The 27,138-nt window shown below is 36.9% G+C and overlaps 1 protein-coding gene across 1 annotated transcript in view; it reads left to right on the top strand.

Moving 5' to 3' along the window:
- Positions 1-20,394, top strand: part of MON2 (MON2 homolog, regulator of endosome-to-Golgi trafficking) — a 56,193-nt gene extending 35,799 nt beyond the window's left edge. The window contains 6 exon segments of the mRNA XM_072401204.1: positions 1,171-1,361; positions 4,813-4,873; positions 6,308-6,431; positions 11,046-11,253; positions 12,851-12,933; positions 19,752-20,394. Of these exon segments, the coding sequence (XP_072257305.1) occupies positions 1,171-1,361; positions 4,813-4,873; positions 6,308-6,431; positions 11,046-11,253; positions 12,851-12,933; positions 19,752-19,915 (831 nt within the window). The 3' untranslated portion in view covers positions 19,916-20,394.
- Positions 20,395-27,138: the final 6,744 nt, after the last annotated feature.

Raw genomic sequence — 27,138 nt, 5'->3', positions numbered from 1 at the left:
AAAGAAATCATTTCATAACAGAAATACTACTACTACTATTAATGTATATATTTTTTGCAGTACAGTACAGAAACTGACACAAATCAGTGGTGAAAAGTAATCAATTTTTTAAAATGTTACATCAGTCGTTGGTATTAACAAAATCACTGATCAGCTGCACTAGCTGGAATAATACATATTTTCATTATTAGTCATCTGTTTTCAATTTTCCCTACATCCAGGTTACAAATAAAAAATAGAAAAGAGATATCTTGCATGCAAATTATCATGGGATTCTCATCTGCCACTTGCTGGTGTATTGGAACTGCCCCCTTCCCCACAAAAAAGAGGATGTCAACAGTATATCTGGGGGTGCAGGATTTGGGGTGTAATATCGGAGTTAACTCTAACCAGAACTCATGAGTTTTTAGTCCAACTTGGACTTGCACTTTAAAGTCTTATTGATGAAGGGTTTCAGACATCTGCTTGCTACTTCGAATATTTGAGGAGATTTCATAAGATCAAGGCGTTGGCCCCATAACATTGCCATATTCATATATTTTATATGCAAATGTGGCCACATCCTGCTTGATCAGGATCACATTGCTCAGTTGGAGTTTGGAAATTTACCCACTACTGTTTCTAAATGTTTTACAAAACTAACATGACTAAATCCAGAATAACCCAACCGAGCGATAGTAAAGCAATAAAACCAAGAATATTGTCCTGTGCTCTGTATTATATTTATCCTTTGTCAAATTCCAGTATATGAGGCTATATGCCAGAGAATGGAGTTTATCAGTATATGAGAGGGGACAGAGTTTTTAAAACTCGTTCTGTGTGTAATTAGACTGATAAAAACGATATGGTATATTTAATGTACAGCGCTGTGTAATATGTTGGCGCTATATAAATCCTGTTTATTAATAATAATAATAATAATAATAATAATGGTATAAAAAAATCGATATGGTATCACTATATACAAATCAAAATGAATTATTTAAGCATTTTAGCCACTAGATGTCAGTAGAGACAACTTAACATCTCTGACTGTAGCACAAGTTCAGCGCATTGGAAATTCCAATGTGTTTTGAACATTAAATAGATTTCTTGTTTTTTTGCTAAATGAATGCTGGATGTTTAATTTATGTATTATATTGTTTGTTTGTTTTTTTGTCATTTTCCCAGACTTTGAGGGTGCCATTGAGTCTGAAGTATGCCTGTCCTTCAGAAAGCACATGGAAGTTAGCAGTATCGTCCTTACTAAAAGTGCTCTCGGTTGGGTTACCAGTTGCACGGCAGCATGCTTCCTCTGGGAAATTTGAAAGCATGTGGCCAGAACTTGCCAACACCTTTGAGGACTTTTTATTTACAAAAAGGTAGGTATAAATGAATCAATAGACATTGTGGAACTCTAAAAAAATAAAAAAAAAAAAAAAATAAAAAATTAAATATAGTTATTAGCAATATAGTATTAGCAATAAAACAGAATGTAAAATAAAATAACTTCTTAAGTAGAACTGTCCATCAATACACTGTCCAAATATAAACCTGCAAATGTAATATTATTATTAACCAGAGTTTATTTAGCACAGAGATATTACACAGCGCTTTATAAAGTCCATGGTCCTATCACTATCTGTCCCTCACAGGGGCTCACAATCCAATGTCCCTAACATAGTCATTTGTCATTAACGCAGTCTAACATCAATTTTTGAGTGAAAGCCGAATAAACAAATTGCATTTTTTGGGGATGTGTGAGGAAATCAGAGTACCCAGAGGAAATTCACGCAGACACAGGGAGAAAATACAAACTCTTTGCAAATAGTGTCCTGGCCGAGAATGAGAAGCTAATTCCCTGCTGATTAAACCCTTCCAGGAGGGAATGAATTGCATTACCATATAAGCTTGGGTGTATGAGAACTGCGCCATTTTTGTATACAGGTAGTCCCCGGGTTAAGGACAAAGGAACAGGGCTTTCCTGCTCCTTCTTGAGGCCTTTGGGGGGGTTGCATGACTTGCCGAAGAAATCTTTTGCTGTTCTGCATACTCTTGTAACTCTTTAATGACCAAGACAAACTCTCCAGATGTTTCTTTTTGCATATCAAAGCACAACTTGCTCCAGAAGGTAATGAATGTCTAGGCTCAATAAAGATTTTTTTTTTGCTTTGTTTGTGATTACCTCACAGTGAGGATTTTATACAGTAATTGAAACCACGCTGCCTAATAATATGTTGAGACAAACATCTGTCCAAATTGCATTTAATAAAATAATGTACTTACATACAAATTCCCACTTACATACAAATTCAACTTAAGAACAAACCTACAGTCCCTATCCTGTATGTAACTCGGGGACTACCTGTGTTATTGTTTTAGGAAATAACGGTCAATTGTGCCTATTTTAATTGCATGCAATGCTAATTTGTGATGCCACTTTTACATTAAGGCAGGCATTTAGTGCCCAATTCTCAACAGAAATGGATGTGGAAAATGCCTGTGCTTTATATTTGACACGTTTATTATTTTTCAAGTTGCCAGGTGTGGCAGCCAGTTACCGACCGCAGTACAAGAACTGTACACAGCCCAGCAGCGTCTTCTCTTCAATCCTCCAGGCTCCATCTTCCTTCCTCCTTCATGATCTGGGTCTGCAGACTTTCACTGAACTTGTCACTAATAGGCATTGCACACTCACAGAGCTGCAGACAGAGTCTTTACTTTGCTCCTTACTTAACCACCAATTTTACTTAAAGGGGAAGTAAACGTATAAAAAAAAAGAATTGCCTTTACTTCCACAGATCCGTTGATCCCTCCTGAGACTTCCTGGTTCGGGTCTTGCTTTGTGCTGTAATCCACCTTTGTCCAGGCACAGAGGAAGTGCCAAGCGCCGCCATCTTCTTTTCTCTTTTTCCGCCTCCTGCCTATGTCACTCAATTTGCATCAGGCAGGCTCAAGATCGGGTGACGTAGCCTGCTGTAAATGGGGTAAAAGAGTGCTGATCTCACTGACAATGCATGGGATTGGCAGTTTTTCCTCATTAAAGAAAAAGCTCATTCTGCACATGCCTGGGACTGTCATATGTATCCCAGGAGGCTCTGCGCTCCCATTCTTTATCGACACGGTGCTAAAGACAGAAGGGGAGGGGCTTTACCCTTTAATTTGTAGTACATTTGACGGTAGAATGTTTTGATTTACAGGGTATGGTCGGCAAGGTGCCCAGGTCCTGTGTTTGCAGAACAAGCCCAAATCATCACCTCTCCACCATCATGATAGTTGGTATGAGGTGTTTGTGCTGATAAGCTGTGTTTGTTTTTAATTAAATGTAGCTGTGTGCATTATGGCCTAACATCTCCACTTTTGGCTCATCCGTCTGAAATATATTTCAGAAGTCTTGTGGGTTGTTCAGATGCAAACCTAAGTCATGCTGCCATGTTCTTTTTTTACAGAGTAGAGGCTTTATGCTGGCAACTCTTCCAAACAAGCCATAATTGTTCAGTCTTTTTCTAATTATACTGTCATGAACTTTAATTTTGCACATGCTGAGGCCTGTAGAATTAGAGATGTAGCTCTTGAGTTTTTTTGCAATTCTCTGCATTGTACAGTCTGCCCTTGGAATGAATTAGCTGTGATGCCCACTCCTGAGTTGATTGTAAACTGTCTTGAATGTTTTCCACTAATAATAATCTTACATACTGGACTTCACATTATTCAGAAATAGACTGCAAACCGATTATGGTCAGCAACAATTGCTGATGTATTTTTACCTTATCTTTGTTCTAACACACACCTGAATACTTCAGATAGAAGTGGTCACACATGCTGATCAATAATCAAGTGCTTTTGATTCGCTGCACCTGGCTGCTACTTACCCTCCTAATTCTTATGGCGTACTTAATTTTTCACACACGTTTCTGCATTTTGTCTTGTTAAATTAATATTCGTGCAGTGTAATATGTTACATATGTTGTGTTGTTAATCTAAAAAAAATGATATTATTATTATTACACAGTATTTGTATAGCACCATCATATTACGCAGCGCTGCACAAAGTCCATAGTGATATCACCAGCTGTCTCTCAAAAGAAGCTAACAATCTAATATCCTTACCATAGTCATATGTCTTTTTAATACAGTCTAAGGTCAATTTGGGGGGGGCAGCCAATGAACTTAACTGCATGTTTTTGAGATGTGGGAGGAAACCCACACAAACACAGGCAGAACCTGCAATCTCCATGCAGATAGTGTCCTGGCCCAGATTCAAACCTGGGACCCAGTGCTGCAAAGACCAGAGTGCTACCTCTGAGTCACTGTGCTGCTAAGACCAAGGACCAAATTATTTCTTTTTTAATAATGTGTAAGAGTGTACTTTCTTTTTTTACAGCTCTTGTGCATACTTATATTGAAGCACACTTTGGCAGCTGGTAACTCTGCTGCTTCAAATGTACTTTCCGTATTTTACAGTGTCTGAAAAACCAATGTGTACAACCTGGCAGTAATGTTGTGTAACACACACTTTCTGAGGAACCTGTTTATTTCTGAGGAACTGAAGTGGATGGAATGTGTTAGTAGGCCTCTTATAATGGACTTCTTTTTCTTAGTAATTGTGAATAGTCTATGAACTAATAAAGGTTATCTACCAGAGAGGTAAACTAGGGTGTGTGAAATATTGTTGGCACAAAGGGTCAGATGCAAATCCAATGATTTCTTTCCTAAGTAAAAGGCTGTTTTTTTTTCATATAACTTTGAAATGTTATTCCATACACAGCATCACTTTACTTCCTGGAACTACCACCAGAGTAATGCTGTTTTTTCTTCTTTTTTTCTCTCTAGCTCACCTCCAGATAATCTTTCAATTGAAGAGTTTCAAAGAAATGAGAGTATTGATGTAGAGGTGAGTGGAGGAAGAGGAAAGAGCTCTCTTTGTAATGCCATCTGTATGAGGTGGGTGGGGGGGGAGGCGAACGTCAATATTCTGTTGCTTGTAACTTGAGCAACCTCATAGAAAACATTCACAAGCAAATATAGATCTTTGGTGAATTAAGCTGTCACTTGTAATAACTATAAGCCATACGACAGTGGGTACAGTGTTCCTGATACCGCTCATAACCAAATGTTCAGACAGATTTATTATCAACATTGTTCAAAGCAAAAATACGCAGCACAGAAATGACAGTTCATACTCCCAAATGGTTTACTAGCTGGAAATCACCTGAAGGCAAATCCAGGGTATGTTTACCACACCTTTATGTATACCCCTACTCTGCATGTTAACAATTCCCTTTCATTCGCTTGACAAGCTCAGAGTCATGTTTACAGAAAGGGAGAAGTTGGGATTTTTGTTCCTATTATTATTGTGTGGAGGCATTTCAAAATGTTATGCAGTTTTTAGATTTTCTCATTAATAATTTTGGTAAATATAATGTCTTTGGCTTTAGGTTAATAGATTACAACATCAGGCTCATACGCACTGGCACAGATCATGTGTGTTACATTTTTGGGCTCATAAGCACCAACACTAGTCACATGTGTTACAATATTGGGCTCATATGCACTGGCACTGATCATGTGCGTGTTACGATATCAGGATCATATGCACTGGCACTTGTACCTGTGTTACAAAAACAGGCTGGCTTGTTTGCTTTTGCACTAGTCATGTGTACTACAATAGCCAATTCATATTGGCTGGCAACGTGAGTCTAGATAATTCATAGAGGTAAACAGTAGAATAGACAGCAAGTTGTTTTTGCTGTGCAGTTATTAATTACCATGCGTTCAATGTTCTATTTTTTTTTTTCCTATGCTTTTCTGTATTTTTGTATTTTGCTTCTAAGAGCTGTGATCCCTGTAATTGACTTTTTAAGTATTAAGTGTACCATCTACTTATTATTAGTTGCATTGATTCTAAGACAGAAATAAGTTTTGATCTCAATACAATAATTACCCAGTTTCATCGCCATTATGCCCAAAGATATGATCTTGAAAGGAGTTTTTTTTTAATATTTTGAAATGTATCTAATCGGTGGTATCATTCACGCTAAATATTATATTAATGGTCTTTTAAGAAGGTGGACAAAACAATAAATACACTTCTCTTTGTGAATTGATTTTTACCTGTGCCGACAATTTTTTTTAAGTATAGTTTTTGCTTATAAAGATTTATCACTGTAATGAAAGCTATTGTTTACAGTAACACTTCCATAAGCTAATGTTTTACTATTAGTACAATAAAGTGGGAAGTCCCCATTAAATACATATTATTGAGTATATTTGGAAAATACAGATTTAGACTTCTATTTGACAAGACACCTTACTTTTTTGTTTTTAGGTTGTCCAGTTAATTAGCACAGAGATATTACCTTAGGCCAATTTTATTCCCAAGGACTTTGTGGGTAAAATTATGACTATGCTCAACAAAGGTTCAATACACTCCCAGTCTTCTTCATTTACTGGTAAGTTTAAATTGGCATGGCTTGTACATCATGGTTTGTCTATCATAGGTTTGTGTGATGATCATGTTAAAAACTGAGGTATTTCAAAAGAGACTAAAAACTCATCCTAAAGATCAGTACCCAAAATTATGTGTTTTCAGCCCACAATAGGAAATTAAATGGGTTAGTTCATTTATAGCAAATCAATACTTTTATTTGTCTGTACTTATAGGGTCTTGAAGGCAAAATTCAGTCAAATGTGCATGTATTTGCTGAGGTATACTGCATATGTATTTTTTTTTGGCTTGAATTATTATTCACATGTCAGTGTTCTCCACAGTCCGTGTAACCAGGTGCACCATCTGGCATTTTCCAGTAACCCCATGGCTGTTTGCGGCGGTGTGCATTGGAAAGTTTGAACAAAACATAGGGAGGGGGCAGTAGAATGAAAGTGGTTATCGATTTCCTATGGCAACAACAACCAGGAACACTACATTTGTCATGTGTTGCCCTGCTTACTTTATGACTATCGATCCACAGCTTCTTCCCCACTCAGTACAGGATTAAAACATTTGCCAAATAATAGCAAATCAATTTTAAGAAAACCATTCCAGGTTTGTTGGGATCACCCAAGTATTCCAGGACAGTATATGTTCTCAAATCTTGAAGAACTTGAATAAATCAGACCCACTGTGTATTACATTGGATAGTTATAACAGTTGTATGAAATTCAAATTTATATTGCCGAAACTTTTCCCCCTGCTCCTCAGGCCCATTTACCAGCTCCCATCACAGCCTATATTTGCAATTCATGTTACCTGAGAAAAAAGATAAATGAGCTGCACTCCAGGATCAATTATTGCTATGTAGTTAAATTTAGCCGTAGAGGAGATGTTTGGGTGGACTGTGTGCATTCGGTGTGAGTGAAAACTGCAACTTAGCATCTGTCTGTCCTACAATATGCTGGGTTGTTTTTATTATGCTTGCCAATTTTAGGTGATCCAGCCTAGCTTAGGCTGCATACACACATCAGATGATTCTCGTCCGAATATTGCTTTGAGGCTAGTATCAGATAAGAATCTAACATGTCTTCAGCAGCTGTGCAATGTTTTTCATAGCGGATCCACAAAAAACAAATGCTGGCTCACACCCCCCCCCATCCATAGAGCAAAGCGGTGCTGTATGTACAACGCTCATTCATTCAACTTTCAGTCTTCTGTCGTTGGAAAGGATCATAAAAAATCCTTTCCAACTACAAAAATCTAATGTGTGTACGTAGCTAGTCATCAAAGCAATAAAATTTGTCTTAGTCTAGTTTTGTTTTGTCTCTGTCTAGTTTATAGGAAAATGAAGTAGATTTAGATCATTAACAAGGAAATTTAGCAGCTTTTACTTTTCAGCAAAACCTCTCAGCCAGCTCTCTGTTAGATCGATCGCACTGTGCAGTACTGTATAGTCTTGTTGACTTACAGTATTTGCTGTCCCTTTACCAGCTAAAAACTTCTTTGCATGAGTCTAAATAAAGTTTATAAGTTTATAGACTTGGATACTGAAATGAACAATAAATGTAATTATTGGTGCAATTAACACAAAACCATATTGAACTTTACAAGTTTGTTGGGAGCGCTTTTTACACAATTAAGTTAAAGCTGCTTTTTTGAAGCTGAAAAGATCAGAGGTCTGATTGTTACTTTTAGTTCAGCTTCGTCAGTAACTTCATCAGCAGAGAAGTTAAAGACCACAAAACATACCATAAATTAAATAGACACAAGATCTGCAAAGCGATTTATACTTTTGGTTTTTTGGAATCCTGCTCTGTGTTCGTGCAGTTCCTCTTACCCAAACAAGACCGTGAAAAGGATGTTTGTATAACATGCTTATTATGAGTTATGTTTCTGTGTGCGGCGGAATAAACTGTCTGCACTGTGAGAATTCACATACAACCCCACACGGATAGACTCAACCTTCCTTCCCTGCATTCCTTTTAAGAGATAATATCGTCTTACTGTGCCAGATTTCCATACCTCCAAACATGTTTCAAAATTTTATTAATTGACCAACTTGTATAGGGAGCTCATGGTACTAGTATATACTTTCTTTTGTTCTTGATTGCATCCTACTATGGTTCAAATATTATTACAGTTTGCAGGTTTGCAAGTTTGCTCCTCATTCCTAATATAAATGGGATCTGTAGCAAACCTAAGAACGTGACTTTAGTTGACATTAATATGTAAAAAGTTCTAAAAAAGGATTTGTAGGACATGTAATTAGACCTTACAGAATTAATTGATTTTTACACTGAATTGTCTTTTTCTAGTGTCAAAAGTTAATTTTAATGCAGAAAAAAAGTGAAAAGAGAAAACACACCCTAATTATCAGGGAAACATATCTGCATAGATCCTAATATTTAATTTACAAGAGTAAAATACAATGAGCATGAGAAAATAATTGAAGTATTTCCAATTTACTTTGGTAAGTGTTAAGCCCATGTCACATGAGCAATTCTGTCTCTGGGGACAACTCACCAGCAGCAGAATCTCTAGAAGACCACTTACCTGTTGTTATGGAGTTGCTCCATCCCTAGCCAGACTAGTAAGATTAAAAAGAGTTCCAGACCAGCCAGGAGGCAATTCCATTAAGGTAAATGGAAGTATGTTCTCTTTGATTATGCTGCTGGGGATTTGTCACCAATAGTGGAGTGATCTTGTGACCTAAAGTTTTATATTTAAAGTAAATTTGTATATCATGTCTGAACTGATATGTAATCCTTGGTAGCGTGTCAGATTGTTAAAGTTGTTTGTTTTTTTTTTGGGGCAAATTAAAAATCTTACTCCTCCAGTACAGAGTTTACTTGCGTTAGACATAAAATAAATAAAAAAAATTCTGTGCAGCACAGAGCAGTTGGACCCGAAAGGTGATTGAAAAATTGTACAGATGTGTATAGCTAGCATCTCTTATGAAAAGAATGTGTGATAGAAACTATATGCATTACTTTTCAGTTGTACTTTAATGTTGGTCACAAATGGTGGAATATTCTCCTTTATAAGATGGCCCCTCATTGGGACTGTACATCGACGTAAATTGACCATAGACATTTTGATAAAAACATACAAGTCACCTAAAAGATAGGTCTTGATTATATAAATCAGAACGCACATATATTATTTAAAAAAAAACTTTAATATACCCCCAGCAGGTTGTAGAGGTTCCTTGAACAATGACCATTTTTTGGGTGACATTCTTCCTACTGGCCAGTAATATAAGAGTCATTTTTAGATCACTTACTTGGTGTCATTGATCACCATGTTAATATACAGTTACCGGTAGTTGTGTATAAAGTAATTATTGTTGGGGTTTCCCTAAGACCTGAAAGGTTTTTCAAGGTTTTCTTTCATGTTAAAAAGGTTGAGAAAGGCCGGCTTGGAGAAAGACCCATTTCTTAACTCCAACTAAAAATGCTGGGTTCCTGGTTTTAAATCTTAATAAACCAATAGCCTAGTACAGTGCTACAACATTTTCACTGATCCTAATCTACAGAAAGGTTTCAAGTTTGGACACAAAAAGAAAACCAAAGGCAGACAGGTAGCAAGCTGTATTCCTTTCAGGACCTGTATGCCTTTTTTTTAAACTTAAGCTGATAATTAGCTTTGAATCTTCATTCATCTCTGTGTTAGCACACTGCATTTCTGTCTTTTTTTGATTAATATTTAACTTTGTGCAAAATTAAATTTTGGGTAAATGCTAAATTCTAGCAGCCTAGTTTTTCAACAAATCTTACATAACAAGCTCCTGACAGATGAAGTATTCGTTGATGTTGTCAGAACCCATTTCCAGCTAAAGTGTTCATCTTTCATTGTTACATGATGACAGTTAGACCACGTGATGCACATTTTCTGCTTGATTGAATAGATAAGGGTTGTGGTTGTTGTATCATGCGTTAGGTGGGGCTTTAGCTATAGTGCAGCCTCTTTGTCTGCTATTCTGTGTAATATGTTTTCAAATTTCCATTGTGTTTATTGAGTATAGGCTTAAAATGTAAAATGAATCAAATAAATTATGTCAAAATAAAAATGAGACCCTAAAGTTAACCTTTCAAAGGATAAGCTGAAGCAAAGAGTCAGCAGAAGGGTAGCAGACCCCCTCCTGAGCTATAATTATCTATTCATATTCCTTGAGAATGTGTATGTGATATTGCATGTGTTAATTAACCGTTATAATGCAATAGAGGGAAAGTTGACACATAACACCCATAGATGAGTTATCTATAAGTATCTGTGTATTGTTTTAAATATCTTGTGAAAAAAACTTTACTTTTGTTATTATAGCTTGAGGTGTTTGTTAGCAGTAGGTGGTAATAGATTTCTTTCTATAAAATGAAAGCAGGAAATTCTTTTTAGAAACTTTAATTTTTTTTTCTTATTTATTTTTAGCAAGATGCTATGTACTCTAGCTTAGAATATTAGAATATTTTTTCTTAGTTAAGTACTTCTCAATGCACAGCAGTTCTTTAGTAATTCCTTTTTTTGCTTTCTGTTCTTGCTCCAAAAGTAATTGATTTCTGCTTATTATTATTATTGGTAGGCACATCTTTTATTTTTTTTACTTGCAACTAACCCCCCAGGGCCTGTTTTTCAGAGGCAGAAATAGACATTAGGATGCGAGAAGAGTTTTCAAAAGTGTGCTTTGAGACCCTGCTTCAGTTCTCATTCAGCAATAAAGTGACAACCCCACAGGAAGGATACATCTCTAGAATGGCACTGTCTGTGCTGCTGAAGAGGTCCCAAGATGTTCTTCATCGCTACATAGATGACGAAAGGCTGAGCGGGAAATGCCCTTTGCCAAGGTATAATGGGGTTTAATTCGTCTGTACAGCATGGTATTCCAGAAAGAACATTTTACAAAAGGCATGTTCATATGATTTTACACCTTGAGGTATTTTCTTTGTCCATACTGTGGATACTAATAATAACACATATAAAAGTGTAATACATATACAAATGTGAAGAGCAGGATTCCATCTATTAAAAAGCATTACTAATATGTGTGGTGTTTGAAAAAGGTGAAATATCTGTCACAGACTATGATACAGATTTTTCTTTCATCATGCTATGCAGTAAGGGTTTCTAGGTCCCCAGGCAAATCATGAGCTATGTTTAAACTTTACAGTTGAGGGGTCTCAAGAAACAAAGAAAACAGATCCCCTGCAGATCTTAATAATAATCGTAAAAGGATATTAAACCTTTTGTGATGGGAGCACTTTTCAGTTACTGATCCAAAATATACTCTAGCTAGAACTGTACATATTGCAATTATGCTTAAGGAATGACTCCTATCCCATAGATGTGGATATTTATAATATAATTATTAATATATTGACAGGATAATATTGTATAATTGTTTATATCTAATAACAATGGCTTTTTGTTTAGCTGAAAACATATAAACTAACTTTTATACAAAAAAAAAAAAATAGATTTTTTTTTTTAATACAGATGCTTCTCAGAAGCGACCTGTCTTGGCTGTCATAGCATGCAGTCAGTCACTTTAGTAGGCTGTGTAAGCCAGGCATGGTAAAAGACATAACAGAAAGCTCTACTTTCAAACAGATTGATCCATGTCATAAGTAAGACAGAAATGTCATTCAAAGTGAATATTGTCATAATAATGATCCCAAAAAAAATCACATTAACATTCTGGCCGGTGTCCTGTCCTCTTGGGTTCTTCTGGATGCTAGGTTTGAAAGTGAAGATCTGAATTAGGGTCTGTTGATTTGAATCAGCTCACATCCATGGGCATCACATGTCTGTTGAAGAGCAGAAATGTTTGATTGCCTGATCTACATGCTTGTACTGTTCATTAAGTAGTAAAACATTGAAAAGTATAAGAGCCCTGGAGTTTCCAGCAACATATTGGAAATGTAAGTTTCTATATATTTCACTGCAACCACTTTGAAATTACATAAAATATCCTGGACAGAACTACCTGTGGCGTGTAGTATATGAATCTATTTGTATATTTTACATGGCTTGATATGCTTCTGCTCCTTTACATTGAAGTGAAAACTATCAAGTTCATAGCAAAAACCTTTATTATATATTCTCTCAAATATCATGTAGCTTCTGTCTGTACACTTGCACATGACATTCCTTAAAAGTATAAACAGCACCTTTTAATTTCATGGTAAATGGAAATAATTTACGTGAACACATTTATGATTCATTGCAAAATAAATGTTTGGAATTCCAGAGAGATACATTGCTCTAACATTTGAAGTAGACCTGAGACTGCATCAACCCAAATGAAATGCACAGCTATAAATACCTCTTTTCTGTCAGCTGCTTGTTGAGGGAAAACCTTTGCACAGTACACGTACTGTGATATGTTTTGCATAAGTCATAATGAATAATGGTGATTTTATGTTTGTTTGTTTTTTTTTTCAGGCAGCGTGTAACGGAAATTATATTTGTTTTAAAAGCTGTAAGCACTCTCATAGATTCCCTTAAGAAAACTCACCCAGAAAATGGTAAGTACCGGAGTGCTGTTTTTCATTCGTAAATTGTGTTTAGTGTCATTTGGTGTTACGTATCTATTTTGCTGTAGCTGGTTGATATACCTGAACCATAACATGAACAAAACACTTTTATCCTTTTTCTCTAAACCTATTATCGATACAAACACCCAACCAACCTCACCAACGTCATACACAGATCCTTTTTTACCTTAATATCACCGCCTTATCATTCTCGGCACCAGTCACACCTATGTTCCTGCTCCCTGTACACTCATTTAGTCAAGTTAATTTTTTCAAGGCACCTAAAGAAAAGGGATATCTGTTCTCTAAATGTTTAATAGGAATTCTAAAGTCTGCAGTTCTTTCTCCCTCACTGGAACCACCTCTGAACCTCCCCACCTATCTCTTCTGTAATTAGACTTTAATTCACTCCTAGTCAGTGAGATATCACTAGACTTTCCTGGCAAACAATCAAGCCTAAACATTTGAGGAATTCATGTAATTACACGGAAAGGGTGCAGATTCAGCACTGTGGACTGTAAGAGAACCAAGAAATAAAAGAGAGATTATCTAATGAATGGGACTACTGAGATACAAAGTAAAGGTGTGTTTACACACTTTAAAATTCAGCTTGGTATGTTAGTTTTTGGAACAGCTAGCTTTAGTGCAGAACTGTATTACAACTTTACCTGTAACATATCCCAGCCCAGGTGGGCTGCATTAATTAAAAGAATAACTTTTACTAAAGGGACAATTGTCATTTAACCTGTCCACTAAAAGTTAACACCACTTTTACTATAAAAGTACTCCACCACTTCTAACATTTACCCTATATCTTAAGCCCAGGCCCTAACCTAACACTAATTGATCCCTGGAATGCCTCTAAATTGGGCACAGATGCTGCAGACACCAAGGCTGCCTCTTCTCTGCCAAGATTCTATCACTAACATATATTGATCTGGTAATAAATGGAAGCCAATTTACCAGTGGTTGTTATTTTAGATTGTGCAGAGGACTAGTTCCTGACGTAACCTGAATATACAAACTTAGTGCAGATGATGACCCTCGTAAGAATATAGCCCTATACCCCAGCTCTGTAAGTCAATGCTGATGGCATTTTTTTCAGTGTGCCTCTTTCTGAGCATCCTTTAGAGACTCCTGTTTCATTCTGCAGACATTATCAAATGTTCTGTCTGTGTTTTAGTAGAGTTCAGTTCTCACCCACTTTTACTGTCAACCACTTGAAAGGATTGCTTCAGCAGTTTGGCTGACTGCCCTTTACACATCATTTTATTTGTCTCCAGCTTTCAAATGACAGCTTTTATAGAAGACTTTGACTGATGCTATGCATTTTGTGCACAAGCATTCATGTTAAATTGCCCACAATTTACACCTGCAAGCATATCATAAAATATGTCTGAACATTTTAAAAATGTACCAGTCTGTAGTCATCACTAGAATTGTTTTTACAGAGCCATTTGATTTGCCTTGAGCTTTTCTCTGTTAAGTGTGTATTAAGGGGGTTTTTGTAGATATATATACACCCTTGTTAGACACCTTAGTGGTTAAAAATTGATCACCAAAAGACTCCCATATTCTCTCCACAGCTTGTTTGGTTCTCCTGCAAAGCCATAGTAGTAAGCTTGAATCTGGTATTTTAAGGACTACATGGAGTTTGCAGGTTCCCTCAGTGTTTGTGGGTTTCTTCAGGGTACTCCAGTTTCCTCTCACATTCCAAAAAAACAGCCTGCAGTTAGATTATTTGGCTTCCCGCCAATTGACCTAAGACTGCCGTAATGACATATGACTATGGTGGGACATTAGATTGTGAGCCCTTTTGAGGGACAGTTAATATCATGACTATGGACTTGTGAAGCGCTGTCCGTGCTATAATGCGATAATATTGACTATGACATCTTTTGCTTTTCATTGGTTGCAAATTCAACATACATTTACAGCATTAAATAAATTGCAAGGGCGTTGTAAATGTACCAGTATCTTTTCTCAGAGTGACTCCCAGAATATTCCATGCTCTGAATAGAAATCTGCTAGGGCACTGTACCCAAGAGAGGTATGAAAGCTACACCAACAATAACAAATGGTTATTGTTGTGTAAAGTATATACAAGACATAAGATATAACCAATAATTATAAAATAGCTAGAAGGTCGAATTTTTTGGCTGAAGAAACATGCAACAGCTCTTTTGCCAAAAAAAAAAAAAAAACAACTTTACATCTTTCCTTTAACAATATTTTATTCTCTTAGTACACTGTAGGACATGTGTGTAGTGCAATGTACTCTCTTGGCTCATTTCCATCATCTGTTGGATGCCAAAAAATAGACTTTGGTGCTAGGGATGACGTAACTTCTGCTTGCACGCACATTAGTTGCATCATCAGTTTGAAGGGGACCCAGAAAAAGCAGAGAAAAACGTGGTGGGGAACAAACCAGTGATTGAGAGCCTGGATTGGTCAGAGTTGGTATGGGGCACTCTCAAAGGTGGTGTGCCATAATTATAGATCAAGTACGTGCTCACCCAGTGTAGCAATGAACCAAACTAGATAATTATACTAAAATGACATTTACCAGCTTTTGATTTATACATAAATAATTTATTGTATTTTGATTTTCTCTTTTGGAGTCCCATGGTTTAGGAACCAAAGAAAATCCATAATATTTATGTGCATGTAACTGTTATCAGCATCAATTAAATTATCCTATATGTATATGGGTGGTTGTACATGTACATGACAGCAACCATACTGCTAATTATATATTCAGGTTATGCTTCATACAGTGTGTGGGACACTCTCTTCTAATTGATTGTTTATCAGCCAATACAGATTAAAACAGTAGACTTTTTTGTTGGTTAATATATTTTAGCAACCATTTGACAGTGAGCCAATTAACACTGCATTATACAACTTTTATATAAAATGAAGTAATCAGGCCATTCTCCTGTAATCAAGTGTATTTACCTCCTTGTTGGGCAGTTTATTAAAATAAAATCCATAAAGTATAAGTGATTGGGAGGAAATGGTGAAATTAATTGAAAGAACTAGCTGCCACAATATTGAGCTTGTGTGACCTTCAAGGTTGGTGACTCATACATCCTGAGGCAATGCATTCATCAAGTCTTTTCCTCCTGAGATGGATGACAGGGTCACCACAGTGCATGACATATCATGCTGTTTTCCTTACCCCATCCCTTAATGAACTTCATAAACCCACCTAGCCAACTATTGGCATTCCTATACCTTGGAGGAGGCCTCCCTGACACAGACAGTCATTGTACTGTTCACCATCCGCTTCATACCTCCTCAGGGTTTACGCTCTCTGCCTCCCACTATTCTTTTCCCCGAATACATTAATACTCATCACCATTTGGTTTTAGTTATAACGTGTCACCCTATGAAGATGTTACTATGGTTTCTAGCCTCTTGAAAGAAATTACATTTTTGCTCAGCTAAGTAGCATTTGTTTAGTGAAGCATCTCTATTTTTGCACAATTTTCTGAATCACGTTTGCATGCCTTAGAGTTCAATAACACAAGCAACCCTTACATTCAGATAAAACCTATAATGGTTGATTCAAGAAAACAGAGGTTCAGCAGGTCAAACAGACTATTCTCTATAATTTTATATATCATAGCAGGTGTTATTTTGTTATTGATAGCTATTAGACCCTGCAGTCTTTTATTGTCATTTTAAAGTTGATATCCATTATAAATGCCAAGGATGTTGCTTAAGTGGTTTGTAGATAGAGTTGGATGCAGTGAATTCTAAAGCATATACTATAAGTACATATACCTAAATACTTTATATACAGAGAAGCTCAAACAATGTATACACACTTCAGTACTGGTTACTATTGTTCTTCGCCAAAATCAGAAGTGTCTGGATGCTAAGGGTGACCTAATATGACTGAAGTCATTTTTACAGATATTGTTAATGTTATGTGTATACATTTTGGGCCCCTCTGTATGTACGGTATGTATTATACATGTACATGAAAGGTTATGATTAAAAAATCATTTGTCTGTAGTAAATTGCTTCAAGCACCTTTCAAGTGTGCACATGCTCAGAGCTGGTTAAGGCACAAGCCATGCTATACTAGAGAAAATTGAGAAAAAGATTGTCACATGGTAGACAGCACTGGTAGAGTTCTTTGATAGATATGCTGTCTGAAGTTGATTATCCTATTAATTACTCATATCTGCTTGTTATTGTCATGCCATGATTCTATCTGTATAGCCTTTAATTTATTACAGATTTGGCCTCCTGTACATCAAGCAAAAGACTGCATGATGCATGAGCGAGCGCTGTACATACAGTGCTGTTCTGCTCTATGAAGAGGGGAGCAGGATAACATCCAAGTGGCACCCTACTATGCTCTCTCCCCTTCACTTTCATTACGATCGTTACTGGGTCCATGGGTCCGCCAGGACGGGCGTCTGGACAACGAGCACTGTACATGCACCAGATTCCTGACTGATATCAGCCGTAAGGCGTATCGGACGAGAATCGTCTGACGTGTGTACGTAGCCTAATACTGTAGTAAAATAAAAAGGCTGCACTGTATTTAAAAACATGAGCACCTTTTGCTTTTTCTTTTAAATACAGATGGGTGAAGATCAGATTCTCTGTGAGATATAAAACTGTGTATTTTAGTTGCTAAGACTGTCTGGTCTCTGTACCAGAAAGTCAGGTGAAATCTCCCCAAAGAATACTTGGAGAGCACTAAAAACAGAAAAGATTTATTCTTTCCATACTATGCAAAAGATGGGAAAACTTATTACAAGACAAGTTATGGCTGGCATATGAAAAAAAAGTGGTTTAATTCCCTCATAATTGGCAAAATTAAATATGAATAAAATAATGCAGGATAAATAGTTAATCATTCATATCCGCCCACACAATGCCAGCTTTTTCAGCTTGGATTACAGTAGCATGCAAGCAATGAGTAACTGCAGATGTATGCTTTTATGGATTCTTGGAATGCTGCTCATGTGTGTGACTCCTACACTGCAGTGTCGAACAAGGGATGAAAAAAAGAAAAGAGTAATATGCCAAAATCCTAGCAATCACTACATGTTTTACTTGATTTGGCAAAGCAAGCAGGTATTGTAGAGTTGTTTAAGGATAGTCAATATGCAACATGAACCATTTAGGATTTTCCTGTCTTTATATAAAGGGCTAATAGATTTCCAGTAAAGAATGGTGAAGCATTTTTATTTATAAAAAAAAAATATGTATTACGGATCTTTAAAGTGTAAAAAAAAATACAAACAGCAGGTCCCTTCTGCAATATTTATCTATAAACGTATCTGACTACAATTTGTTAATATTATTATTATTATTATTATTAATAATAATAATAATAATAAACACGATTTATATTGCACCAAAGTATTATGCAGCAATGTACATTAAATAGGGGTTGCAAATGACAGGCAGACACCAAGACACAGGAGGAGGAGAGGACCCTGCCCTGAAGAGCTTACAATCTAAGAGTTGGGGAAGCAGCATACAGACCTAAATTACTCCTGAATTACTGTGACGTTAGTTAGAGAAGCATTAAAAACTTTGAAAAAATATTTCTCTGGAACAAAATGGTAGAAAATCTTGTTGATTGGCTTGGAGTGGATGGAGTTAGTTATACCTTATATAAACTGCATATGCCAAACAAACATTCCTTATTTGATAAAAGGAGCCAGTATGATCATATAAAGTAAAAGCAGGTATTCTTTACCATGTCTTACATGTAATATCAGGGGACACACAATGTGACTTCTAGAAGGGGAAACCAATTCATCTCTTACAGATAAAGGCTAGGGAGTTGCTAGGTATTCCTGCATTGGCTGGCCATTGATTTTTGCTTGATAGTATCTAGTTTTGAAAATGACAATAATAACTTACCACCTGAAGATAATATTGATGGGACTTCCAAGCAGAAGCACTATGAATGAGGCCATTTTATGCAATGATCTGCAGAAAATATGCCCATAAGCTGATGGATTTTAACCTCCTGAGGAAATTTTATGTGGGTTTCCAGAAAAAAAGGTTTGGGGTTGAGTGTAAGAATGTTAAAGGTAGTGAAAGTAAGGAGTGTTGGCAAACTGAAATCTAAAATGACATGTAGAAACATGGATATATTGCTTGAGAGGAAGCTAGAGCCATATAAGTCTTAAGATGTATCTTAATGGATGTCTGCAAGATGCAATCAAGAAAGAATGACTTCCACAGATAAATCATTTTCCAATTTCAGCATAAAGAAAAGTATGTTTTGCTTACAGACAGGTTCTTACTAGAATATAAGAATTATGTAGGCCCTTTATGTTGTGAGGTGTAAATGCAAATAACTCTTACAATGGTGTTTTACACAAGCCATGTTCAGAGTTGTTAGCTAAGCAAATTAAATATTTGCAATGTTCTATGTGGGAAAGTGATTAACTCCTAAAGGTATCTGGAGAGAGCAGTTTTTCCTGTCCACAAAGTTAATTAATGGTGCTAATTTGTTGGTCTTTTACAGTAGTGCTTTTAATCACTGGATAGACGGTGTAATCCGCAGTTGTCTTATATTTTGTAAAGAACACAGCAGGCTCTTGATTAAAATGTTTCTTTTTAATTATGCCTTTTACTAAAATTGAAAAGGAGAACTCTTAAAGATCTTCGAACTTTCTGGCCCAGTGGAAAATGCCTTCAGTCATTCCAGCTCTCAGTAGTTGTCCAGTGAGCTAATGATTGCCAGAAAGGCTTGGTAATATTTATTGTGTGTGTTGAATATTTTTTGTACTATTCTAATTCATTTTATTTCATTTTTGTTGCAGTTGATGGTAATACCTGGGCGCAGGTGATATCTTTGTACCCGACATTAGTAGAATGCATTACATGTTCGTCCTCTGAAGTATGTACAGCTCTCAAAGAAGCACTTGTTCCATTTAAGGACTTCATGCATCCACCAGCAGCCAAGGTGCAGAATGGAGAGTCTTGACCACTGGGAATGATTTATATGGAAGAAATGACACATGATCTACTCCAGATGAATGTTTCCTCCGAAGTGAAATTATTTTTAAAAAAAGGACTTTATTTGTGAACTAAACCGATAAGCCAAATCGTGGCTTTCTCTTGACAATACTAATGAGCTCAGCCATTCATGAAAAACAAGCTTACTCCTCAATAAATGTCCCTGTGTGAGTAGCAGTGTGAGCCTTCTGAATATGAATTGATAAGGTGCCGTAAATTATTATTTTGTTTCACAATGGTGGGAGGGGGTTGAGGATTTGCGTGACAGTGGTAAAAAAAAATATGGCAAATCAAAGTTGATTGGCAGTTTGATCCCTGGAAAAGTACAAAGTGTACTTAACTTTATGCAAGACAATACTATAACATTCCATATTTTTTGTTAGACTTTGTAAACCAAGAGAACTGTCATATTTGTGTGTAAAATAAATGGTACAGTTCTGTAATAAATTGTCACATTATTTAAAATGTTATGGTACTGGCAGTGTGTTCAACACACAATTTAATTTTTTGTAGCAGTTTAGTAATCTCATTTGATTATATTAGCACTTTATAAAAAAAATGAAGACATCTGGCTTCACCTTATATAGATATATATATTTTGTCATCCATACCTGTGTACCGTTATTATAAAATCATATTTTGGAGTGTGTTTGTTGCAGATGTAAATGCAGTCATCTGTGACCTGTTGTTTTTCATATATTTTCTGCTATCCTAGTGTTGGAATACATAAAAATGGTGGTTTCAAAGATATTTCTATCGACAGCATTTTTGTAAGGGAAACTTCCAGTTCAAATGTAAGGTCTCTGTTTACTTATAACCATTGGGTCCGAAAATACTGAGCTTCTAATCTCCAGACTACTGTATGTGAAACTTTTTGGATATACTGGTTCTTGTGAAACCACCCTAAAAATTAAAAAGGCAACCAGGCAGGTACTTTACAAATAAACTTACCTGCCTGATCTCAATATTTAAACTTACCTGTGCACCCTTCATGGTGGTTGTCGCCCTCTGCATCCGGCCCTTTTCTGGGTGTTGGATCTTCAGCCAACTGGAGTTTATTCACTCCTTGCAGTCCCGGCATATCCTGACATCCTGCACTGAGCTATGAATGTGCAGCTCAGTGTACTTTAAAGGAAAAAGGACATCAGGCGCCTCTCCTTTCTGCAATAAAAATCCTGCCTTCTCCCAATTTTTGTTTGACTTAAAAGGACCACTATATCTGTAAAGTCATGATGAAATCTTCAGTCTCACTAGTATGTGCTGGTAATATTTGGGAACCAAAGGTGTTTAAAGTAAATTGGTAATTTGCATCTAAATTGGAAAACCCAGCTTCAGTTTACAGGGAGATTTGGTGTGAAGTCTACAATATTGCTTTCGGGATGGCATTACAGGTTCACTTTAAATGCAGAACATAGGATGGAATAGTTGTCACATCTTTCTCAGGATGAGTATTGAGAAAAGCAGCTGAAGGCCAGTTCAATAAAGCTTCTCCTGCATCCCCTTGGTACTATGTAACACACAATTCAAACACAATATAAACTCCCCTTAAATATAAACATAAATAAACATCTATTTAAAAATGCCATATCCCCAAAACACAATGGAAGATAAAGTCCTACTCTGCCAACTGGGTGAGTGAACCCAAGCAGAAAATTACTGGCATACCAATATATAAAAAGCAAAATTTTTATTTCAAAACATACAAAATCAAAAAACTCACGTTTATGCTTTAAATTGTTCATATGTTCTGTTTTGTCTTAGGACATGTGTATGTGCTGTTCTGCTATCAAATCCCCTGAAGAAGCAGTTGTAGCCACAAAACGCATCGGACTTTATTGAATAGAGCTTTTTGATAGCTTTTTATTGTTTATTATATATGTGATACATTGTGACTTCAAGCCATGTGTTTGGCCTTTTATTCGCTTTTATTTAGTGTTCAGTATTTTGTATGTTTTGAAATAAAAATGTAGCTTTTTATATATCGGTATGCCAGTAATTTCCTGCTTGGGTCTACTCACTCAGTTGTTGGAGTAGGACTTTATCATCCATTAATATGTAACAAAGCCATATTCCTACAAACCTTCCAGATGATTTTACACCAAGCACTTTGAGTGAGATATAGTAATGAGCTTACAGTGGAACATAGGTGGGAATACCTCACAGCATTTGTACATAAATAGGCAACTGGTGTTTCCAGAACATCATTTCTGCCAGCAAGGTTATTTCTAAGCAAATTGTGTTTTTTTTTTCCATAGATGACCTTTGTTCATTATCCTCAGTATTATTTTTAGTGACATAAATATGAAATAATGCATAATAATATTTGATTGTAACCCTTTTGTAGCCAGTAGGTGGTGATTGTTAGTCTGGTACTCCAGAGTTTAGATAACTGGCTCACCGCAGTGTTGTAAATGCATATCAGAGTATGAAGATCTCAGATTTCATGACTTGGAGGAGATAATGGGCCCTCTCTCCCTCCTAATACTACTGTGCTATTTGGATATTCAGTCTGCACAAGAGTTCAACAAGTGCAGAGCTAGTGCTGGGCTCTCTTACTAGACAGACTAGCATGCATTGCTACACTGAAGCACTAAATTCCCTGTATTAAATGTTTATTTGTAAAATAAAGATTTTATACACATAATAAAATAATTAAATAATCTCAGTTTATGAATTTGCAAAAAAAAAAAAAAAAAGACTAAAGTTTTCCCTTATGCAGGATGTTCTGGAACAACACAACTATAGCTGGATAATAAAAGATTCGTTGGGCTGGTAAGATATATTCACTGTATGCAGTTCAAGAAGTAAAGGGAACGAAGAGAAGTGTGCACACCATTCTGATTGCCTGGCTGGTTATGAGAAGCAAGGACACATCAAGTCATGGAGCTTTGACGACCACTTAAACCTGGGGCAAGTCATGAATGACGGCACCGTGTTTCCATAGAAGAACATAATTACTTGGTTAAACTATATGGCATGTTAAAGTTTATTTACCTCAGGATCATCTGTGTGTTCTCTGGTAAACATCAAAAGGAATAAAAAGATAATATTTCACACCTCTGAACTGTTGACATCAGTTTGGGGTACTTTATAGTTCAATGACAGCTGTATTTGACATGCAAATGACCTTCTTTAACATGATTATGACCTGCTTCAAACGAATTAGTAGGGAATGCAAAGCCCATTTTAGGTATGTGAAAACCTGTTGACACAGGTCTTAAATCTGATTATTCTGCAGCCTCCGTGGACAAACATCTGTTGTGTTTGGCTGCAATAAAAATAAATCTGCCCAGCATTTGAATGAATATAAATTCTATGGATTATTAAGCACACATCCAGTTGGGGTTTTTGTTTTTCATGGCCTTGTGTATATAAATACCTCAGGTACTGGAAACCTATGTGAATACTAGTACTATGCTGATATAACCTTGTAAATCACAGTGGGTTCATGTTTCCAGTGCACATCAATAATATTATGGGTATTAATACAGATTTGTATCAAGAGCATAACTGCAAGAAAATACTCATTGGCTGGTACTTTCTTATACTGCTGTAATGACAACCCTGGTAATAATGGAATGAACATTGTGCTTGGTTTTACCTTATATAGCAGAAAGCACGGCATTATTCTAACGCTATAAATCATTTTAATATGTGGTGTTAATGGCAGAATGCCTCTCACTTCAAAGAAATGTCTCTTTTGTCTAAATCCACACTGGTGATTAATTTCATGTTTTATTCTGAAAGTAAATCTAACAAGAATGCGGAAGAGTTGATATGGCTTAAATTGATTTTACACTTCTGGGGGAAAAAAAAACATTTTATAACCTGATTTTGTAGTTAAATATATAGATACACCTATAAATCACACCCCTTACACCTCATATATACATATATCATAAAAAAGATGATTGATCATGAAAAAGTATGTAAATTATAGAATTAATTTACTATTTAAACAATGAACTAAACCTAAACACTGTCTGTCGATAAAGCAAATGTACAAAGGGAACTTTTTTTATAATAATTTATTTAACAAAAATATAAATAAATATTATGTACTAAAAGAAAAACTAGAACCCTTAATCAGAAAAGCTCACATTGTCTCCATTTGCTTATATTACTTCTTGAAGGCATTTGGACTGATTGTCGGTCATTCTCTGACATTGATCACCTCTTCTCCATGCAGTTTTCTCTGAGTTGCAAAATATTTCTCTCATTTTATATCTCTCCACTAAAATTTTATTAGATAGGCCAATTCATACCTGCCCACTACTCCAGTCACCATCTTAAATCCCCCTCCTATATGCTACTTCCCCTGCTTCTTCCTCCCTCCTGTGTCACTGGCTGTATCTGTCTGTCACTTGCAATCCCTAATTATTGTACAGCGCTGCGTAATGTGTTGGTGCTATATAAATATGTGTTTATAAATATACTCTTTATTAACCACCTGAGCGATAAGCCCGACCTTGGTACGGGCTTCAAAAAGTTACAATTATCGATAAACCCGAACTTTTCTCACTGTATGAAAATACAGTGAGTAAAGTTTGGGTTTATCGATCACTTGGTCCCGCTGCGATCATCCATCGTCGTGTTCCAGCGTCGTCCTCCAGCGTCGGGTGTCCTCTCCGGGAAGAAGAAGCCGGCCGGCTTCTTCTCCCTCCGTTCGTGTACGTTGGCGCGTGTGCTGGAAATTCAAACTGAAACTCATTCAAACACATTTTGTATTGGATTGAATATAAACTCCTGTATCCAATCCAATACAAAATAATTCAAAATAAATACAAAGTATGTAATTGGTAAATTCAAACTCTCATTTTGTATTGGATTGGATACAGGAGTTTGTATTCAATCCAATACAAAATGAGAGTTTGAATTTTGTTCTCATTTTGTATTGGATTGAATACAAAGTCCTGCATCCAATCCAATACAAAATAATAGAAAATATTTTTATGTGGTTTTGTCTATAGCTATGTGACGGACACTAGGGAGGTGTTTTAGAAAAATATATTACTATACAGTATACCGAATTATCGCATTTTCAGTATTTTTCATTTATTTATTTATTCTTGTTTAAGCTGATTTTTTGTGTCTTTTATTTAATTTTATTAAAAGTAATTTTTTTTTTTTTGTGATTGTGTGATTGACACATGATTGTGTGTTTCAAACATTTTTTATATTCATGATATCTACTAGAATCCTGTTCAGACATATTTCTTTAAGTTACAGGTCTACAATTTAAAAAACAAAATTTCATGAAAAACAGTGTAACGCTTTTGGAACAGAAATCTAGACCTCAGTGTAACGCTCAGGTGGTTAATAATATTAATAATAATGTCCTCATTTTGAGATATTCAGTTGTGAAATTTTGTTCTTAATGAAATTGTGTGAAGTTGAATGTCCATTTCTTTTTCACCCTAAACTTTCAGACATATAGCCTGACATTCTAATCAGGCATGTAATCCACAATTCATATTCGCCTTGATAAGTGCAGGCTCCATGTCTTGATGCAGAATCTCCTGGCCATAACATTTCCAGCACTGTGCTTCGTGGGTTCCTTGCAGTGCAAATGTAGATTTATAGAAAGTAGAAACCTCCCAAACACTTACAAACCTCTTCTCAGGTTTATGATTGTAATAAACCATTTATTCCATGATGGACATTATTAGGACCGCTGACCATCAGATGCTACGCGAATCATCTCAGAACTGTGAATCACCCATGCAGTCATGTTTACCATTGTACGAGGTATTGCAGGGACTGATCAGGAAAGGATTAATGCTGTTGGTCAGTTTGATCCTTTATTACAGTATAATCAAATCTGCAAACCAAGAATCTGTGTTTTTATATTGGGAAAATAGGGATCTGCATTTCTATACAAGTCTATAGGATGTATGAAAGGTGGAGGAGGCTACAGGTCAGGATCATCTGTCAGTGGTTTCCTATGGAGGAGGACGCAGCAGGGGGTCTCTCCCTCCCCTCTCCATCAAACTGAATAGACTTGTTTGATGTACTGTTGTAGGAAATGATCGTTCAATATTGTTTCCAGCCACATAAATCTGATGGGAGCCCTGTCTAGAGGTTTATAGATCAGAGGAGACGCTTCTGGGATCATTGTGAATCCACTGACAGGGGAATTAGTCTGCCATAGAATTCTATAGGAATGCAGAACTTGCCTACAACAGCCTGTCCACCATGACAGGAGTTCCCATTTTTCTTCATACAAGCCTAGAAGAGCTTTTCCCATGATTTTCACTAAATAAAACATTTTATATCTGTAATAATGGCGTACATTAATTCTAAAAGACAGACACTCTCCCCATAAGGAAGGTTTACATATATGTATGTACATTTTGTTTATAGTCCGTACAGAGGAGGACACGTTCTTTGTCTAAACACCCGACAGCTCTCATCTCCCTGTGGTGTATGAAGGAGGAAGATGGCAGCCGGGCTCTGTCACCTCACCCTCTGCGCGCACTACATTTCCCGGCAGCCCCCGGGCGCAGGTTTCGCCCTCGTCTCTTAGTCCCCGCCCACCCTGACGCTTCCCGCGAATTTCATGCGGACGGCGGCAGACACGGGTATCGCGCGCTGTGTCTCAGTGGCGGCTGTGAGGAAAGCGGGAAGGGAGCGCCGGCTCTGTACATTGCGGCACGCCTGGGGAGGAGAGCGGCGTATTTGTGCACCGTGCCCCGGTGTCTGTGCCGGGAGTGAGCGGCAGACGGGAAGGTCTCCGGAAAGGAATGTGTGTGACTGGAATGGACGAGCAGTGCTGACAGGAGAAGCCATCGGCCAGCTTGGGAAACCCCGCCCGCCCCCGGTGACTGCACGTGTCACGGCTGCCCCGCACACATGGAGCGGCTGTCAGTGCGAGGAGCGGCGGGGTGTGGGAGCAGGATACCGGGCAGCAGTGCTGGGCGGAGGCACAATACACCGGGCACCGGTATTATACGTCTGGGGGCTGGATTGTAGCGGTGTCACCACACACACGGGGGTAACCCAGGGGTTTGTAGGGTATTTTACCAGGGGAGTGCCCTGGGCTTTGTAGGGTGAACCTCGGGTATGATCCTGGCTGTATGGGGGATCAGGTACATGGGGTGTGCAGTGATCAGTATGGGGGGTGCAGTGGTCTTTATGGGGTGATAGGGTAGCATCATGGGGTATTTCTATGACATGGGCACACATAGGTGG

Source organism: Pyxicephalus adspersus, chromosome 2, assembly GCF_032062135.1.
Source record: "Pyxicephalus adspersus chromosome 2, UCB_Pads_2.0, whole genome shotgun sequence".
Taxonomy (NCBI): Eukaryota; Metazoa; Chordata; class Amphibia; order Anura; family Pyxicephalidae; genus Pyxicephalus; species Pyxicephalus adspersus.
Note: the sequence above shows the minus strand (reverse complement) of the source record. Positions and strands in the feature narration are given on the sequence as shown.